Here is a 21080-nt window from a genome sequence, read left to right as displayed (position 1 = left end):
GGTGACTGTCTGTGAGGAGTGTGGTATGTTCTCCCTGTGTCTGCGTGGGTTTCCTCCGGGTGACTGTCTGTGAGGAGTGTGGTGTGTTCTCCCTGTGTCTGTGTGGGTTTCCTCCGGGTCACTGTCTATGAGGAGTGTGGTATGTTCTCCCTGTGACTGCAGGGGTTTCCTCCGGGCGACTGTCTGTGAGGAGTGTGGTGTGTTCTCCCTGTGTCTGCGTGGGTTTCCTCCGGGTGACTGTCTGTGAGGAGTGTGGTGTGTTCTCCCTGTGTCTGCCTGGGTTTCCCCCGGGTGACTGTCTGTGAGGAGTGTGGTGTGTTCTCCCTGTGTCGCGTGGGTTTCCTCTGGGTGACTGTCTGTGAGGAGTGTGGTGTGTTCTCCCTTGTGTCTGTGTGGGTTTCCCCCAGGTGCTCCGGTTTCCTCCCACAGTCCAAACACATGTTGGTAGGTGGCGTGACTGTGTGAAAGTGTGATGTCCTCTCCAGGGTGTGTCCCTGCCTTGGGCCCAGTGATTCCAGGAAGGGTTCTTCGCCTGCTGTGACCCTGATCAGGACGAAATGCTTACAGAATGTCAGTGAATGAATGAATGCGTGCTGTCCTTTGCTTGACAGGTAAATTTTGTTCACACCCTCTAGCCCCACTTTAAAGGAGATGCTTTTATCTCTTTATTCTTTTTGGCTTTCTCTTTCTTTCTCAGAGGGAGAAACACAGTTCCACAGCCCAGTTCTGCTTGACATCCGAAGACTCTTCTGTTACTGAACTTAAGATTATGGTTTGGTTGAGGCTTTAATGAAAAAAAGGCCCACTAAGATAGCAATACAGGTTTTGGAGTGTGACAGTTCAGGAATCTACACCACCTGATTGTCACATTCAGACACATAGAGAAGAGTGAGGTGAACTGGAAGGCTTTAGGACCCAGCTGCTCACTTTCTAGCTGCCTGTCTGTGCATGGGTTTTAGAGTGAGCTCTGGCTTTCTTCCACCACACTTCAGCACTCCTCTCTCCCTCCCTCTCTCTCTCTCTGTCTCTCTCTCTCTCCCTTTCTTCACCTCCTTGTCTCAGTCTCTTGCTTTGAGATGGACCACGGGGCCCTGAGAGAGAAGAGTCCAGCTCTGGATGGCAGCTGATCTAGGGACCGAAGTGTGGACAAGTTGAACTTGGGATGGGACTGCTGGAGCCTAATGGTGTTGCGCTCTTTTTCAAACATTCTTTCTCTTCATCCCTCGATCTCTCTCTGTCCTGCATCACTAGCATTCCTTATCTACCTCTTTAACATTTTTCAAAATCTCCTCCATTCATTCACCCACTTACTCACTTGTTCCTCCACTCTTCCTGGATCCAGAGCAACTTCCAAAAGAGGAAAAGCCTGGAGCCCCTGAAGTCATTCCTGAGAACCTGCTACAGTTCAGAGAAGACGTGCATCATTTCCGTGGTCGTTTCTGAAGATCCCAACCCTTGAGGACTTTCCTCTCACCTGGATTTCTACAGCTCTGGGACTAATCCCACCTCCCTGCCTCTGCCAGTGCGTCCCGAGGTCGTCAGGGAAGGCCACCTCTCTCCGGTCACACTGGGGTATCTCAAGTTCCACTCTCAGGGAGTGTGTTTAAGGGTTCATGTCCATGTGACTGAGAGTTCGGTAGTTGCGTGTCTGTGTGGGACTGAGATAAACAGCCATGGGGAACGCTGCAGGGGGGATGGACGTGTCCCCCGGGCGAGACGTGAAAGGGCCACAAACCTCTTTCATCCCAGGGGCCTTGAAACAACCTCCTGCGCCCAAAGTGCCCCCACCTCCAGATGAGGAGCTGGAGGAGAAGTTCAGCCTGGTGCTGGTGAGTACTGGACTGGAGAAACACACACACAGTGCTGTGCACAAGTTAGAGACCACTTTTCTTTTATAAAGTAATAGTTGTTAAGAGTTGAGAGTTGTCCCTTTTCTGTTTATCTACCAATTACCAAGAGCCTTGAATTGTTATGAGACGCGATTAAACATCCACAGAGTCGTGGGGTGATCTGTTCTCTCCAAGGAGCTCCTCTGTGATTTTACTTCTGTCCAGATTAGCCATGTCTGTGTTATTTGCTCTCCTCTCCTGAGAAAATTACAGGCAGTTTTTCCTTCTCTTTTTCACCACACTCAAGCGTCTGATCATTTAGTCTCTAGCTTCAACACAATCACTGTAGCTCAGAACTTTTCCAGACTTGTGAATGCAAATATCTGCAATGTTTATAGCGGATATTACACAGACGTTATCCTGGCACCCCACTAGAATACAGCAGTGAACCCCAGACCATCCGCCGTCTCGACTGAACATTACTGCACTGCTCCCATGTCTGACTTCAGACGCCATGCTGCAAACTCATATCATTTAAGTTCAGTTAAATCTCTCGTATCCAGCTGTTTTTACTTAAAACCACAAACAGGACTCTGCTCAATCACAATTACAGTTTCACAAACTCAAACGGAAGAAATGGTTAAAATTAATTTAATTGTTTCATTGAGTGAAACCTTTCAATGTATTGTAAGTTAGAATCACTCAGTCCTGTTAATTACATTGAACATTAGGGTTTACAGTGTAGCAGATGCAATTGGGCCCAATCTATCTCACTTTTGCCACAGCGCATTTACAGCACTGGCGAGAGTTGTTTGGGCCAGACGTGGGCCCACTGTCGATTCTGGTCCACAACACACCTGATATCTGACACATATAAGGTGGAGCTGTTGCTGAGTCAACACCATTATTTAAGACCAACTGTGGACCATGAGAAAACTGCAGCTGTGTCACGTTTGGGCTAAACATTCACTGCTATCTGGGCCTCACAAATTGCCAGATGAAAAACCACCAGATGTGGCCTGGTGGTTATGGAACTGGGCGTGTCACCGGAAGGTTGCAGATTCTAACCCCAGAGCCGGCAGGTCATAACTGAAGTGCCCTTGAACAAGAGCTGCCCACCACTCCGGGCATGTGTGCTCACTGCACATAGTGTTCACTGGTGTGTGTGTAAATGTGTGTTTCACTGCACGGATTGGGTTAAATGCAGAGAGCACAGTGTGGCTAATAATGTGATTCTAATTCTGTGCTGTAGGATGCCCCCCCTTTCACCCATCACACAAGAACTGTGCTAGATCTGGTGGGTGTCTGCTTGGTGATGTAGATCTGGGCAGTTATTTGAGCAGTGCATTGAAGGAAGCGTTTCAAAAACAGTAAATTTACAGAGGAAAGTGAAAGCCTTAACTTTCAGTGGATGCCATTGTAAAAAGATTTAATTCCAAGTCGTTTTGGAGCATCTCTATTGGTGATTCGTCATGAAATTTTCACACAATGTGGAGGACAGCTGCTGTGTTCAAATGATGCAGTAAATTAAACATCCACAAATACAGAGATACATGTTGTTGTTTTTTTGGGGGGGGAAGCGACAAAATGTATTATTTGCTTTTCAAAATCGACCATGACCTGCCTCTCAAATGACACCACAATAGTGATCCCATGGTCAGAAACCGGCCAGTGATGAGTGAGCTAGTGGATGGCTGATGAATTGTGCATGGCAGCAGATGGACTACAGACTGTAACTCTACACCTAGGTGTAGCTCACAACGCTGAAAATGAGAGATGTGGGACACCTGTCAGCCCCAAACATTAAAATGACATTGCTTCTGCACTCACAGTATACTTTCTCAGCTCCACTGGCCACACAGGAGCACTTTGTACAGACTTGTTGCCCCCCCCCATAGTGTGCATAAAGTCCAGGTCCAGTTTTAGTGATGATGCAGGAGTCTTGCTCAAAGACCTTTATTGATGTGGCACTATGTTTAAACCCAAGTTAGAATTCATACAATATTCTACCAATTAGCTGCAGGGTCCGGGGTCCTGGGTGGGATCCTCTCCTTGGTTCACCCCCCGCTCGGGTAAAGCCCAGATCAGTCAGAACTGATGACTCGGCGTTGACTCCCTGCTTGGGTAAAGCCCGGATCAGTCAGAACTGATGACTCGGGGTCGACTCCCCGCTTGGGAAAAGTCCAGATCAGTCAGAACTGATGACTCTGGGTTGACTCCCCGCTTGGGTAAAGCCCGGATCAGTCAGAACTGATGACTCGGGTTCGACTCCCCACTCGGGTAAAGCCTGGATCAGTCAGAATTGATGAGTTGGGGGCGACTCCCGGCTCGGGTAAAGCCCGGATTAGTCAGAACTGATGATTCTGGGTCGACTCCCTGCTTGGGTAAAGCCCGGATCAGTCAGAACTGATGACTCAGGTTCGACTCCCTGCTTGGGTAAAGCCCGGATCAGTCAGAACTGATGAATCAGGTTCGACTCCCTGCTTGGGTAAAGCCCGGATCAGTCAGAACTGATGACTTGGGGGCGACTCCCTGCTTGGGTAAAGCCCGGATCAGTCAGAACTGATGACTCAGGTTCGACTCCCTGCTTGGGTAAAGCCCGGATCAGTCAGAACTGATGACTCGGGTTCGACTCCCCACTCGGGTAAAGCCTGGATCAGTCAGAACTGATGACTCAGGTTCGACTCCCTGCTTGGGTAAAGCCTGGATCAGTCAGAACTGATGACTTGGGGGCGACTCCCGGCTCGGGTAATGCCCGGATCAGTCAGAACTGATGACTCTGGGTCGACTCTCTGCTTGGGTAAAGCCCAGATCAGTTAGAACTGATGACTCTGGGTCGACTTCCCGCTCGGTTAAAGCCCGGATCAGTCGGAACTGATGTTGTCTGCTGTTGGGAGATGTAAATCTGTTTTCTGTTGTGGCTGTCCATTCAAAGACAGAAGAGGTCAGAAACAACCGAGCAAGTCTTTTACACTGAAACCTCTTCATTTCAGCAGAACTGCTGCCCTCTGCTTGGGGTCGTGACCCTAATATTGCACCCCTCTCTACCGCTGTGGCTACTTGATTAATTATTAACAACACAGACACAAACTCTTTGGTTACGGGTAAATGCAACTTGTTATTACTGTATATTTCTCTATTATTACCCCCCTGTATGATCCTGAGCACTGTATTGTAATGAGCACCTAAAGGCTGCAGAGCTGATGGTGAGTGAGTGCCGTAGTGTGAATAAATCTAATGCAACTTCCAGTACATAGCGGATATCATAAAGCAGAGTTTGTAGTTATGAATATGGAACAGTGCAGCCCTGGAGAGCAGCTGCCGCAGTCTGGATCCTGCACAGTGTGTGGTTTTGTGTGTGTGTGTGTGTGTGTGTGAGACAGAGAGAGAGAGAGAGAGAGAGAGAGTATTCTCAGCAGAAAAGTACCCTTAGTTATAACCGTGTTTACTGGAGTTAGAATGAATGCAGTTAATGCATCACCCCAGTGTCATGTGATCATCACAGTACATAGTTCAACAGACTTTGGCCTGTCCAGTGAACAATGAAAGAAACTCTGCTGATGTTGCAGCATTTTAACCCACACCATCCAGAGCCTTAACGATATCCACACATGGCCACTTTATTAGAAACCCCTACCATATAAAGCTGCTGTCTGTTGAGGCACAGTTTGGCCCCTCGTTACTGACCACATCAGTCATCACTGAGCCTTTCCTCGCAGTCCAAAGAGAAACACAGACACTTTTGAGTCTCCAATCCACCTACCAACGTGTGTTTTTGGAGCGTGGGAAGAAACCGGAGCACCCGGAGGAAACCCACGCAGACACAGGGAGAACACACCACACTCCTCACAGACAGTCACCTGGAGGAAACCCACGCAGGCACAGGGAGAACACACCACACTCCTCACAGACAGTCACCCGGAGGAAACCCACGCAGGCACAGGGAGAACACACCACAATCCTCACAGACAGTCACCCGGAGGAAACCCACGCAGACACAGGGAGAACACACCACACTCCTCACAGACAGTCACCCGGAGGAAACCCACGCAGACACAGGGAGAACACACCACACTCCTCACAGACAGTCACCCGGAGGAAACCCACGCAGACACAGGGAGAACACACCACACTCCTCACAGACAGTCACCCGGAGGAAACCCACGCAGACACAGGGAGAACACACCACACTCCTCACAGACAGTCACCCGGAGGAAACCCACGCAGACACAGGGAGAACACACCACACTCCTCATAGACAGTCACCCGGAGGAAACCCACGCAGACACAGGGAGAACACACCACACTCCTCACAGACAGTCACCCGGAGGAAACCCAAGCAGACACAGGGAGAACACACCACACTCCTCACAGACAGTCACCCAGGGCTGGTCTTGAACACACAACCTCCAGGACCCTGGAGCTGTAACAGAGACACTACCTGTTGACTACTTGAAGATAAACTAACTATCCTCAAACACAGAGATGCATGTTTTTTTTTTGGACAGTGGAGAACATCGTTGCTCTGAGACATTAGGGAGGCACCAATAATTTTAAAGAAATAGTCAAAAAAAAAAAAAAAAAAAGAGAGAGAGAGGACTACCACAGAGTGTAAATAAATCCATGCTGTGGTCAGGAGCTGCCTACATATTTAATACGGATGAAATTTGGGAGAAAGACCACGCCCAGACTCCTCTTTACCATTACATACCATTTCCTCCATAAACCCACTCTTCTCCCCTCAACACCTCGTGATAAAATTAGCACCAATGTCTTGGTATTTCGCGAGGAGGGGTCCAGCGGAAGCCCTTCTGAGTTAATAACCCCCAACTACTCCCCCGGTGCTGAGGTGGCTGCCCGCTACTCTGGGTGGGCCTCTAGTGCACTAGTGTATGTGTGTGTGTGTTAAAGCCTGTTTCATGTATCTGCAGGTGCTTGTGATGGATATATTTGAGTTTGGCTGCTGTGAATGCGGTGTGTTGGAGTGTGGAGTGGACTGTAGGGGCTAATGCAGAGTAGCTGCGGTGGGTCTGAGCTTTCAGACTCCGTTACTGCAGGGTGTGTTCTGTGATGTTTTCCATGCTAATCAATTCAGCCAGTCCCAGTGCTAACTGCTGCACATAAATCACGCATTCTCTACTCTTTACGACGCATAATATTTTTACTGACCACTTTTCCTCCAAACACTGAACCTGATTCCGCTGATGTATCACTTTCCTCACAGCACTGATGGTAACGCCACACTCTCCGTCCACTTGGTCACAAACTGGCCTCATGGTCAGTAGGTGAAGGCTGTCTACCACAGCAGTGTACTACACCATGCCACATACCAGGGTTTATTTGGGCATTTAGTCTTAGACTTAGTCTTTTGATTAAATCTGGATTAGTTTAGTCTCATATTTATTAACTAAAATATTTAAGTTTATTTCTTTGTCCATTTAATTCATAAAAATAAAACACATTTTTTGTTAATAAAAAAAAAATTCAATGATGGGAGAATAGCCATGTATTTTCTTAAAATACATTTTGCCTTTATTTAACATTAACATTTAAAGTTCAAAGTCGCTGCAGAAGGTGTCGCAAAACCGAGACTGAGTCGACTCCAAGAGATTCGGATTTATAAATCAATGGTCAACAGATATGAGTGACTCCCAGATGACTCCCAAGAGGAGTCGACTCCTGAAGAATCTTTTCTGTGTTTTAAATCTTTCTGTTTTAAAATCTGAAACAACAGGTAATTTGTCAGTCGTTCACATTATTGTTTAGTTTTTATTCACTGGAGAAAAGTGCAAAATATTCCATAGTCCTAATTCTCGTCTTCAAATGTCTTTAATGACTTTGGAGAGGACCTCAGGTTTATACCACATCCAAAGGATGGCCCTGTTATTCAGTACAGTGTCCCTGTCACTGCACCCAGGCATTGGCGCCTACACAGACCACAGGAACAGCGCACCCTGCTGAACCCACTAAATCAATTCTAGAATCCATGGCTTCGTAGGAGGAGGACTCTAACCCAAGTCCTGACCAGAGCCCAACCTGCTCAGCTTCTGTGGATCTGCAGGTTCTGATGGCTCTCAGTGGTCAATGTTTTGAACTGCAGCACATGTTCATGTCTCTGTGGATGAGGACTGTGCTTACACCTGCATGTATGTGCTTAGTAATCAATAGGATCTCATCAGAGAGTAAAGGAAGGTGCCATCGGTCTTGGTGAGCAGAGGGACTTCGGGCAATCCAACAGGGACAGGTGCTTAATTATGTGAAAGAGTCAATCAGTTAATGGAGAACATGTGAGCACTGGCTAGGAACATTTCCACAGATGGAAGCTGATGCCGTGGGGCAGTGCCCTACAGGGTTTGTGGAGTTCTGCTGAACTGATTTGCATATGGTGTGGCTTAGGATTAGATTTTGTAAAATGTGTGCTACATTAAACTGGCACTCATAAAACATGTTCACTTTAAATTTTGGATGCCCAACATAAAACATCTGCCTTAAGAACAATGTTCACATCTTTTATAAAATAGTTTTGGATTAATTTCAGATAAAGTTTCCTCACCATTTACTAGTTTGTTTTTTTTGTGTGCTGGAAAAAGCTCTGGTGTTTGCTGTATGCTGCCCTAGCTCTGAAAATAGGTCTCAGTCAGAACTGGTGCATCGGTGGAGGAGGTGTTTGGACGGTGAATTCTGAATGTTAAAAAAACATGAAAAGAGATGAGGATGTTGGTCTATTCCTGCACCATAGGCTTGTAACACTGGCTTAAATTTGGGAAAGCGCTAACTGCATGAAAGTAAACGCAGAGAGAAAGTGCTACAAAACTAAACAGCTCGAGTTACACAAGTTTCTGTGGTGATTCAAACAGCGAATAAACACTAATTTGGCCGCCAACATAATACAGTCACTTCTTACTCACACACACCGCTCCACATTAAAAGATACAGTTGTTTCTTACTCACACACACCGCTCCACATTAAAAGATACAGTCGCTGCTTACTCACACACCGCTCCACCTTAAAAGACGCAGTCGCTTCTTACTCACACACACACCGCAACACCTTAAAAGATACAGTCGCTTCTTACTCTAACACGCCGCAACACCTTAAAAGATAGTCTCTTCTTACTCACACACCGCTCCACCTTAAAAGATGCAGTCGCTTCTTACTCACACGCATCACTCCACCTTAAAAGATGCAATCACTTCTTACTCACACACACCACAACACCTTAAAAGACACAGTCGCTTCTTACTCACACACCGCTCCACATTAAAAGATGCAATCGCTTCTTACTCACACACACCACTCCATCTTAAAAGATGTAGTCGCTTCTTACTCACACACACCGCAACACCTTAAAAGATACAGTCACTTCTTACTCAAACACACCGCAACACCTTAAAAGATACAGTCGCTTCTTACCCACACACTTCATTCCACTTTAAAAAAACGTTAAAGGGATTTGTTCTGAGAACTGGAGCTCTCCAGAATTGTTGACATTGTCTCTAAAACTAACATTGTTCATAAATTAAAACCCTGACACTAAACCCAACACATCAGCTCTAATATTAAAGCCACCTCCTTGTTTTCAACCCTTGTGTGTAGAGCTGTAAATAAAGCCCTCAGCCCTGCAGCTCTGATCTCTGTGTATGGATTAGTCATTATTTATCCTGCTCTATCATCAGCTGCATGCACAGAGAATGATCAATGATAGGAGCTTCTGTCTGTCTGTTTGTCTGTCTCTCTCTCTCCCCCTCCAACACACACACCTAAATTTGCTGCACAGTCTAACAGTGTAATTCATGAGGGTGATGGGATGGTGTTACAGTTTATCTGTGTTTGATCTCCACAAAGTGCATCACACCACAGCGCACAGACGACAGCAGACAGTGCCATAAAAATATCAGAAATCTAGAGAATTTCAGAGGACAAAAGCAGGCTGCAAACATCTCATCAGTCGGCCATGTGAGTTCAGACGTCACCATGTTAGAGTTTAGGGAAACAACCGCTGTGAACTCAGACATGCACATTTCAGTTGTCACGCTTCACTCGACAACATTTCCTCTGAGATCAGAAAGAGTATGACCCCCTTTTCCTTACCGACATCTCTTACTCCTCTGAGAATATTTTAGATACTGGAGACCCCCTTTTGACAAATCCTGGGTGGGTATTACTGGCACAATTAACTTTTTCTCTTGGTTTAAATCTGGTGATGGAGGAGTCCCCGCACGGGCAAGTTCAGGCTACGCAGGGTAAAATAAATCAGAGCAGAATCAGCTCTCTGGGAGCTTCCCAAAAGTCTTGCTACTGCTCCTGTCTTCTCACTCCCTCCCTACTGCTCCTCTCATCCCCGGAAGAAGGCAAAGGAATCAAGGAGAGGAAAAGGAGAAGGAGGAATGGACAGAAGGAGCAGGAATTGGGGAAATTAGACAGAGCTGATCCCTTTCAAATACAATGCTGATATTGATGAACTGAGCCAATCACAGCATGATCAGTTCTTTAGGAAACCTTACCTGAATAAATCTGGGCTCTTTTTCTCCTGTGGGAGATTATCTCAGTGATAAACCCATTACTACTCCAAGCTGAACCCATGCAGCTTATGATGAAGCATGTATTTATTCTGTTACTTATTTCATAACCATGTTTATTAATTTATGAACTCCAACAGCAACAGTGCTTAGTGCCTCTTAAAGCTCCAGGTTTTCTCCCTCTGGACCTAGCGCCTGTCTGTAGCACTGAAGCACTCCGCCAGAGACTGAAGAGAGACAGAGCTAAAATATCTCCACACATGACTCTGTTTACACTCTGCCGTTGTGTCAGTGTCTACAGACTGAGCGACTGACTGAGCGACGTGCCGCTGTGCTTATGCATTACACACTTACCCAGGCAGAAGGAAAAAGTAGTTCCCACCAACCGCGTATCCTTTAGATAAGATCTTACTTTCCACTGTGTTCCTGTTAATGATTCCTCAAATGAATGAAGTATCAAAAGTATCAATATATTGATTTGAGAATCGATTTTAGAGCGTATCGAAGGTATCAATTTTACAGTATCGATTCGCACATTGCTGTTAGTGAATTTGGATGTAACCCCTGGGGGAGAGGCTCCTTGGCAAGCCCCTAGTGGCCGGACTTTTACTCATGGGGTCTGGCCGGGCTCAGCCCAAAGGAGTAACATGGGTCCACTCTTCCATGGGCCCACCACCTGTGGGAGAAGTAGTAATCCGGGTCTAGTGCGTTGTGGATCGGGCGGCAGCCGAGTCTGGATCTGGATTTCTTTACTCAGACTGCTTCCCTCGCGACCCGGACTCAGATAAGTGGTGGATAATGGATGGATGGATTGTGTGTCACATTCTCCATGTTCGCCTTCTCTCTGGACAGCACACAGTGATGTCACTCCAAAAATGTTTTCTGGGTAATGTAGTTGGGAATCGGTTTCCAGGTCCCGGAGGAGAGAAGGAGGTTCGACAGGAAAAAGCAGTAACTTTTAGGGGTGGACTTTTTGCGGACACGCCTTCTGTTTCCTGTCACTGTAGAAATGATGCACAGGTCTTTCTGTCCTGTTGGAGGCGCTGTGTTTGTTTGAGTTTGTCACGGTAAGAGCTAAGCCCTGTTGTGTTCTATCAGAGTAACATTAAACACAGTCCATATGGTCATTATAGTCCTCCATGTCATTTTACTGACCAATTCTGACCTCAACAAATGATCATCTAGTAAAGTCTGGCTTTGTTTGACTGGGGTCATTACACACCAAACACGTTAGCAGAGGACTGGAGATGACATGGAAGGAGTGGTCACTACTCAGGTCACTGTGGAGAGGAGCATCTCCAACACGCCAGAGGACACGGCTCCACTGCTCTAGGCAAAGGGCTCAGGGTTTTATTATGCTCCTCTAGCCAACTCTTAGCACTGGATGTTAAAGAACTGAACATTAATACCCTTGGTTACACGAATATAGATTAGAGTAAGTGTCCAGTGTTTCACTGTTTATCCGAGAGCCCTGCTTTAGTGCAACTAGGTAACGATTGGTGAGATGTTACAGAGAACCAACAACAGCCTTGAGTGTTTCTCATTGGTGTGATACTTTGTAATTGTCCCTTGACCCCACACAGAGAGATAAACACAGAGGGAAAAGAGGGAAAGAGATGGACAGAATGAACACTGTGGCGTAGAGGAGATGTTTGTCCTTGAACTTCTGTTTCCCGCTGCCTACCCTCGTTTCCTGCTTAAGGATGAGGAACAGAACTAATTTTAGAGGCTGGGAGACACAGGTAAAAGTGTGTGATTCTGTGTGTGTGTGTGCTGGGTAACCTGCTAAAATGGATGTTGGCCAATGTTATTTCAACATAGGCAGAATCAGAGAGGCAAAATGAGAATGTGTGTGTCTGTGTCTGTGTGTGTGTGTGTGTGTGTTGTCCTGAGGGCCTATTACTGCAGATCTGTAGAGCTCCTCCCACAGACCTGATGTGTAATATAGGCCACAGCACCATGCTAATGAGAGCCTACTCGAGGGAATGTGTGTGTGTGTGTGGGTGTGTATGGGGGAGAGGGGGTTGGGGGTTTGTGTTTGGGCGGTGTTGATTGGTGGGTTTTAGACAAGTACAATATTCTTAAAGTCAGTGTGTGAAATGAATTAATACAGAAACGTGACACTTATTTTGTGTAAGAACAATTTGGTCCAAACCCCACGAGCCCCACAGCAGTGTTCTCCCCCTGTGTAAACAGCCCTGTTCAGAACGCCCGCTTTCAGCACCTGTTCCTTTAAATGATAATGAGCCGCTCGCTGTTCACCCCGACCCCGAGCGCACAGCAGTGAGGAGCGAGGAGCAGAAGCTCTGGTTTTTAACCGTTTTTGTTCCATTTGCATATTTTTTGCACTTATTTTTGCTTGTTTTTTTTTTTTTTGTTCATTCCTCATCTCTACCACACGACTACATCTCGGTGTCTCCACTTTATGGAGAATCCACTACAGGATTGTGATGTGGTGAGGCGAGGCCTGTCCCATCCCCAGTGTATATCCACCCATGGACTATGAAATGTATGTGTGCGGGGGTAAAGGGTGACTGATAAATTGTCAATGACCAAACGCCTTAGAGTTAGCAGCTGGAACCGGCTGGATACTGAGGCTGATTGTTGAGGTGAATATCCTGGATTTGACCCATTACACCAACGTGGGATCAAGTGGGTACAGAAAATGTATGTGTGAATGAGTGAATTAATGAACAGTGCTTAAAGCAGCCACAAAACTAAGGGCTAAAACTCAAACCCAGATCAGTATAACACTCTAGATCAGGGGTGGCCAACTCCAGTCCTGGAGAGCTGGTATCCAGCAAAGTTTGGTGATGGCTCTGCTAAAACACACCCCTTAAACCTGGTAATTAACAGATGAGCTGACTCAGGTGTGTGTGAGCAAAGGTATAACCAAAATTTGCTGGATACCGGCCCTTCAGGACTGGAGTTGGGCACCCCTGATCTAGATGTAGTTGACTGTCGTTAACTTGCATTTGTTTGTACGGAATGTTTATAGGCAATGAATTGTCAAAGTATTCCCAAGCGTGTGTGGAATCTATCCCAGAAGAATCCAGTTTTCATTGCAGTGCTGTCTGAGGGATGAAAGGACACTGATATGCAGCTGCGGTTTATGGCCTTGTCCTTTATTCCCAGAGAATTCTGCAGATTCCCAAAATATTTTGATGAACTTACTTACTCTGCTGAGTGAAATATATAAAGTATTTCAAACTGCCCTTTAGTGAAATTCTGCTCTGGAACCGTTGTGTGTGCTGAGTGTATTATCGCTAACCAGGGGGCAGCAGGAAGCGCAGGAGAAAGAGAAGTGAACCAGAGGTGTCTGGCCCTCAGACTGAAAGGTTGTTGTTAGTTTAGTCAAGACTTAAAGAGGAGATTGAGTTACCTTGACTCTAACACCAGCACAAAGACACCAGGACCGAGGAGAAAACCAGACTGGTGTTGTGACCTGGACAATGTATTTAACCCCTATTGCTCCTCGTGGATCTGCATGGCTGGAAATGATATGCTGCTGACAGTGTGGGGTTTGCTGAACAGCCAAAAAAATGTAAAAAATAAAAATAAATACATTTTCGAAATGTGTGCAAAGTCAGAGACAGTCACTCATCCGTTGCTGCGCAGTTTGTGTTGGTCGTCCTCTACACTCTCAGACAAATAGTTACAGTACAGGTACATTATTGTCCTTAAGGGTACCACCACAGTGACACAGTCCTTCATCAGTGGAGACAGGATGCTGCTGGTTGTTCTCAGTCCAGCAGTGACACTGAGCGGTTTAAAAACTCCAGCAGCACTGCTGTGTCTGATCCACTCGCACCAGCACAACACACACTAACACACCACCACCACGTCAGTGTCACTGCAGCGCTGAGAATGTTCCACCACCACATCACATCTGCTCTGTGGGGGTGCTGAGCATTGAGCATTGGGGCTAACAATGTTTTGAGAGCAACAGCTGGACTACAGTCTTAGTAGACTACAATTGGTGTTATGGCTGATTGGTGTATAATCATTTGAAACAGGGCTGTGTTAGAGATATGAAGTGCCTTGCAGACCTGTGTGTTAAATGCTGAGAGAATCTTGAGTATTTTGAAGTACAAACGTCAGCGCGATGGTCCGGGCTGAGCCTCCTCTCACTCAGCCACTGAAAACCAGTTTGTAGAGTTTGTTTGGCGTCAGACCTCCCACATATCAGGGCTTAGCTGTGGAGATACCCTGGGCTATGAGAGATAAGGCAGAAGTCAAGGAGAATCTGTGTTATGGAAGAGGACAAAGTTAAAACAGAGAGTTAGCAGCACACCTTTAAAGCAACACTAGGTCGTATTTTTACCTTAAAATTATAGCTTCAAAATCACTGTGATGATCCACTGAGCTGTAACAGGGAGAACAGAGCCTCTGTTGCTGTTACTCTGGGCTCAGCACTGCAGAAACTGCACTATGTAACTTTGTAGGAAGGTAGTTACAATGCAGGACTATAATTATGTAAAGGGCTCTGTCATCCGCAGGGTTGGGTCTGATGATTGTAGTGTCTGTTTGTTGCTCCACATACTTATTTAACCCTGAGAGATGGGACAGTGAGTGTGGACAGGAGGAGGTGGCTTTAATGTTATGGCTGATCTGTGTGAATAAAAATGTAATTGTATAAATGTAACGTGTAAACGTAAATCTCCCAAAATGCCTTTGTGAACCTGGAGATCAGCTCTGTTTGTAACACGACCTGTTGCTACGACATCCATCTAAATAATGCATGGACGGCATGAGTGTTCTCATTAGAGGAGTCTCTCTCTCTCTCTCTCTCTCTCTCTCTCTCTCTCTCTCTCTCACACACACACAAAAACATTGGACAATTATGCCTTGTAGAATGTCGTCATACACACACAGCTCTACACTACACTGTACACACTGTACACAGAGTTCAGATTCAGTGTGTGAGTGATTCTGTGACAGAATGTGTTTCTGCCTCGTGGACTCATCGCGTCCCATAATTCAAAACTATTTATTATTATTATTGTACATTACATTTCACATGAGATGAAGAATCAAGCTGCTTTATATTTCTTGAATAGACCAGTTTTTTCTCCATGGAGAGGGTCTCACAGATGAATTTCTAACACATCCAGGCCACAGGGGGTCAGTGTAACTACTATTTCATTGAATGAAGAACAAAAAAGGCTGCCTTCTGAAGTCTCTTAAGGGTCTTGAATTTGCAGAGAATAGACTTCAAGAAGATAACTCTCTCTCTCTCTCTCTCTTTCTCTCTAGAACTCCATGAACCTTCCTCCTGATAAAGTCAAACTACTCTGTCAGTATGACAACGAGAAGAAGTGGGAGTTAGTCTGTGATCAGGTAAGTACACACACACACACACACACACACACACAAACAATAACCAAACTTTAGAGACATGGTGAGGTAGCAGTGATAGGGTCAGACCTGCAGCTCATCCACCTCTGTTCATTTTGTACCGTTAGCCCTCAGGCTGTGATCTGTGCCTCTGCCAGCTGTTTCACATTGAGAGGGCAGAGGAGTGTGTTCACAGGAGTGTGTTCAGGGCTGGAACAGCAGAGGTGTGTGTTCAGAGGTGTGTGTTCAGGGCAGGAACAGAAGGAGGAGAGTCATGTGACCACAGGCCTTCTGCAGTCTGTGGCTTCTTCTCCAGTTTGTTACCTCACTGAGGAGTCAGCTGTGAGGTTTAGCTTCTGTACCATCCCCACTATAGTGGCTTCATCTAAACCCCACTATGTCTAAAACACTCGTATCAGGACCACACACACACACACACACACACACACACACTTCCTCACTCACTGCACTTGCTCCCAAATCAAACTGAGCATCATGCTGTGTGTGTGTGTGTGTGTGTGTGTGTGTGTGTGTGTGTGTGTGTGTGTGTGTGTTCTCTCCCCAGGAGCGCTTTCAAGTGAAAAATCCCCCATCCGCCTACCTGCAGAAACTCAAGAGCTTCATAGAGCAGAGTGGCAGCAGGAAGGTATGTATGTGTGTGTGTGTGTGTGTGTGTGTGTGATGGAGAACAGAGAATTAAAAGCATTAATGGTCTTCTGTAACTTTGCATCAGTTCAAGAGGCGAGTCCAAGAGGCCACTCAAGTCCTGAGAGAGCTGGAGATATCTTTAAGGACCAATCACATTGGGTAAGTGCACACCCACACACACCCACATACACACACCCATATATATATATATATATATATGGATGAACCATTAGCCATGATAGTCACAACCAAACTAAGGAAAGCTAGGAGGGACAGTTCTTCTCATCTGTACACAGTGATAGGCCCAGGCATCTCTCTCCCTCCTGCAGCTTCCTCTATCCCTTCCTGGGGGACCCCCAGGTGTTCCCAGATGCCTCCCGCAAGTCCTGGGTTTGCCCTGAGCCAGCAGGAGGTGTCCAGGGGACATCTCTATGCAGTTCGCATGGCTGGACCACCTTAACTAGCTCCTCTTGAGGAGGAGGATCAGCATTTCTGTGTTCAGAGTGTGAACCCAGAAACTCATTTCAGTTGCATGCATCTGAGATCTCGTTCTTTCTGCGACTATCCCACAGACTGACTGTTAAATTAGGAGCTGTGTTTCAGGGCTCGGCCCATCTTCAGTGCTACTGTCAGATACAGTGACCACCGCATTGTTGCAGACCCTGCATCCAACCTGGGGTAGATCCCATGATCCCTCTTCCCATCAATCATGATCGACACTGAGACACATGTAGTCCACTCTTGTCAGTACAAGTGTCATTTGTTTATTCCATAACCGGCACAGGCACACAGCCCTAGGGCCGCAGGGTCCTGGTTTGAACCTCTGGTCACTGTCTGAGAGATGTTTATTGTGGTCATATTAAAGCTATCGTTTTTAACATAAACATACGGTTTTAGATTAAAGGTGACATCCATGATTTTACTCAAAAAACATTGTGTACAAAGCTCTGAGTGTGTCTCCTCTCCATGTGCTGCTCTGCGGTCGGGTTGCTCTGGAAACGCCTCTAGTGTGTTTAAGAAGCTCCAGTGTCTGTAAACGGGTAAAAAAACAAAGTGTCTGGGTCCGGTGCTAGGCTTTCTCTCTCTCTGCTCACGGCAGAGAAACACCATCTGGAGGTTTTTAGACAACGGAGTGACTCCAAACGCTGAAAAGCACCAACCGAGATGAGGATGTTGCTCTATTCCTGCTCCATAGGGGGGGTACCACTGACTTACTTTTTCTGTAGATGGAACTGAGTCTAAATTCAGGAGAGTGCTAACTGCATGAAAGTAAACACAGAGCGAAACTGATGCAAAACTAAACTGCTCGAGTTACACGTGTTCAAACAGTGAATAAGACCAAACTACTGTAGTTTTCTTCTTCAAACACCCTGTTTCACCTTAAAAGATGCAGAGCTTCTGAACGTAAACAAATCAGAGAGAACAGTATTTCTGCACAATCACAGACATTTAAACCAAAACTGCAACATAGATATCCAATTGTGCAAAGAAAAATTAACATAGAATAAAGTAATGATATATACAGAGGCATTAATATAGTGAAGCTGAATCCTCTGCGTATATCTTTACTTCACTCTATGTTTATTTTTCCCATAATTAATTATTGTCTCTGTATGTCTTTAGCTTTTTTATTTTAATGCTTTTCTTTATTATTTTTTTTTCTTTGTTTTCTTGTATAGACAAAACGTAATCATCAAAGCATTTCACTGCTAGTTGTACTATGTTTGACTGAGTGACAAATACACTCTGATACCGAAGGCTACTGTTCGGTGTTTGGGGATTAGTTCTTATCATGCTTTAAGAATCAGGAGCAGTTTTAAAGGTATTCTGTGTAGGGTATAATTGTAATTTAAAATGCTCTGCTTCCTTTTTGTCATTTTACGGTGACTGTGTGTCGTACGAAAAACACAATTCTCATTTTGTTCAACTAAAAATAACCTAAAAATGAAGCGGTGTGAAAGCGGTGAGTGAAGAGTTTATTGGGCGCTGCGTTTGTTCTGAGCTCCATCAGGAAAAAGCTGCAGAAGACTGTGATGGGTTTGTTCTGTTCTTGGGGATAATACTGTGTCCAGAAGTCCGTGTGAGTGAGTTACAGATGGAGACAGTTGGCGATCCTGAATGTAGGGCATTAATATTTCATTTTAAATGATTTATTTATTTTTAATTCTAAACGCATTAGAACTTGTTCTTACACCTAACAGAAGGTTAAAAGTAATGTGCGGGTGTTTGATGTTTTCAGTGTTTGCAGTTATCACCCTCACTGCTCCAGGGGGCTGATAAGGATCACCTGAGAAATGTCTGTAATGTCATCACCAGCTGATAATGACAGTGGAAACTATGCTTTAAAAAGAATTGTCACTCAATTACCTCACTCTCTCTCTCTCCCTCTCTATCTATCTCTATCTCTCTCTCTCTCTCTCTCTCTCTCCAGCTGGGCCCAGGAGTTTCTGAATGAGGAGAATAAGGGGCTGGACGTTCTAGTGGACTACCTGTCCTTTGCACAGCGTGCCGTCCCGTACGTACATCATCTGGCTTGTTTGTGTGATGCTTGTAAATGTTGTTCACATTTAGGGAAGACAAGGCTGCGGTGGGAAGACCCTGGAGGTAACACTAGTATTTTTGCTCCTGGTCTCAACCTACATTCCTTGTCTGTAACCCTTATCCAGTTCAGGGTCGCGGTGGGTCCAGAGCCTACCTGGAATCATTGGCCGCAAGGCGGGAATACACCCTGGAGGAGGCGCCAGTCCTTCACAGGGCAACACACACACTCACGGACACTTTTGAGTCTCCAATCCACATACCTTGTAGGCCCCCAGGCCCACCACGACCCTGAACTTGATAAGGGCTACAGACAATGAATGAATGAATGAATGAACTGTATAAATGTCCTTGGCTGTATATATATTTAATTGAGGAGATTAGATTAATACAGTTTTTATTTGTTCATAAAGATGTCATTGATAAACATTCTTTAGTATAATTTCTTACTCTTTTTTTCATCCTTGGCAAAGTAACACCCACTTTATTGTTAAATCTCTTTAAACTATCAGTGATAATCCAGTATTTTACTGAGTACACAGTTCTACACATTGTGTCTAAACGGTAAAGCTGTGCCTCTTTAAACCCTGTGTGTGTGTGTGTGTCTGTGTTTGCAGGTATGACCTGGAGAGCATGGACAACAGCAGCTTTGAGGAGAAATCTGTGGAGGATTTGACCTCTAGTGCCACAAACTCCCCCACCCACAATTCTTCACGCACCAACCGCTCCTTCACTGCACGGTCAGTCACAGCATGCTGTGTGTGTGTGTGTGTGTGTGTGTGTGTGTGTGTGTGTGTGTGTCCTGCAGTTCCTATTAGTAACTCAGCAGGGTTGCAGTATTAGAGTGGGGAAATATGAGGCTCAATGATAAACAAATTCACAAAAAGACACACTGATATCTCAGGCACCGCACACCAAACACCAAGTACATCACACAATCACCCTATCACTCTCACACTCACCCTGTCACTTACACATTCATCCAGCCACACACACTCACCCAGTCATTCACACACTCACCCTGTCACTTACACATTCACCCAGTCACACACACTCACTCTCTCACACACACACTCACCCAGTCATTCACACACTCACCCCATCACTTACACATTCATCCAGCCACACACACACACACTCACCCTGTCACTCATACACTCACCCTGTCACTCACACACTCACCCAGTCATTCACACACACTCTCCTAGCCATTCACACACTCACCCTGTCACTTACACATTCACCCAGTCACTCACACACACACCCAGTCATTCACACACTCACCCTGTCACTTACACATTCACCCAGTCACTCACGCACTCATCCAGTTACTCACACACTCACCCTATCTCTTACACATTCACCCAGTCACACACGCACACACACACACATACGCACACACACACTCACCCTGTCACTTTCACATTCACCCAGTCACTCACACACTCACCCTGTTATTTACACATTCACCCAGTCACTGTGTGTGTGTGTGTGGACAGTTACACACACTCACACCTGTGGACACTTACACACACACTCACTCTTGAGCATTGTCTTAAAGGGTGGACATGGTAGTCACGCACATTCGGACACCTACGCATACACTCTCACACTCATACACACTCTCTCTCACACACGCACGCACGCACACACACACACACACACACACACACTAAAACACACGCCTCAAGCTTTTCATCAGGACGGGCCGCATTCCTGTGTGTGTTGCGACAGTGAGATATTTTACTGTAATGTGAACCTGATCTTTATGATAGAGCTGCACTGTGTTTCTGCTCCTGGAACTCAGTGTAAAATTTTTGTATTTAGACAGTGAGTCTAGGTTTAGAGGCGCTGCATGTTTTGTGGTGTTTCCCATGTTCCTGTCTCCACCTGAACCTGTGCTGTGTGAACATCCTGCTCCTGATTCACAGCATTGACTGAGCTGGGTTTGTGTCAACCAAGGACTACTGTAAACAGACTGATGACAGAATTATTTTTAACACAAGACACCCCTCATTTTGTACAATCTCCATGAAGAATCTGTGATGTGTTAATTCTTTATTTTACTGACCACAGAACAAAGAATATATTTCCAAAGTTGACCCTGAACTCGGCTGTATTTTTTTTCATTCATTCATTCATTATCTGTAACCCTTATCCAGTTCAGAGCAGCGTTGGGTTTGGATCCTACCCGAAATCACTGGCCGC

The 21080-nt window shown here is 45.7% G+C and overlaps 1 protein-coding gene across 1 annotated transcript in view; it reads left to right on the top strand.

The window, feature by feature from the left end:
- The first annotated feature begins 547 nt into the window (after nucleotides 1–547).
- Nucleotides 548–21080, top strand: part of fmnl1b (formin-like 1b) — a 59451-nt gene continuing 38918 nt past the window's right edge. The window contains exons 1-7 of the mRNA XM_066683363.1: nucleotides 548–611; nucleotides 698–1829; nucleotides 15606–15689; nucleotides 16252–16332; nucleotides 16420–16493; nucleotides 18766–18849; nucleotides 19490–19612. Of these exons, the coding sequence (XP_066539460.1) occupies nucleotides 1674–1829; nucleotides 15606–15689; nucleotides 16252–16332; nucleotides 16420–16493; nucleotides 18766–18849; nucleotides 19490–19612 (602 nt within the window). The 5' untranslated portion in view covers nucleotides 548–611; nucleotides 698–1673. The remainder of the gene's footprint in view (nucleotides 612–697; nucleotides 1830–15605; nucleotides 15690–16251; nucleotides 16333–16419; nucleotides 16494–18765; nucleotides 18850–19489; nucleotides 19613–21080) is intronic.

This window comes from Hoplias malabaricus, chromosome 10 (assembly GCF_029633855.1).
Source record: "Hoplias malabaricus isolate fHopMal1 chromosome 10, fHopMal1.hap1, whole genome shotgun sequence".
In the NCBI taxonomy this organism is placed as follows: domain Eukaryota; kingdom Metazoa; phylum Chordata; class Actinopteri; order Characiformes; family Erythrinidae; genus Hoplias; species Hoplias malabaricus.
The sequence above is the reverse complement of the archived record's forward strand: the minus strand, read 5'-3'. Positions and strand labels throughout refer to the sequence as shown.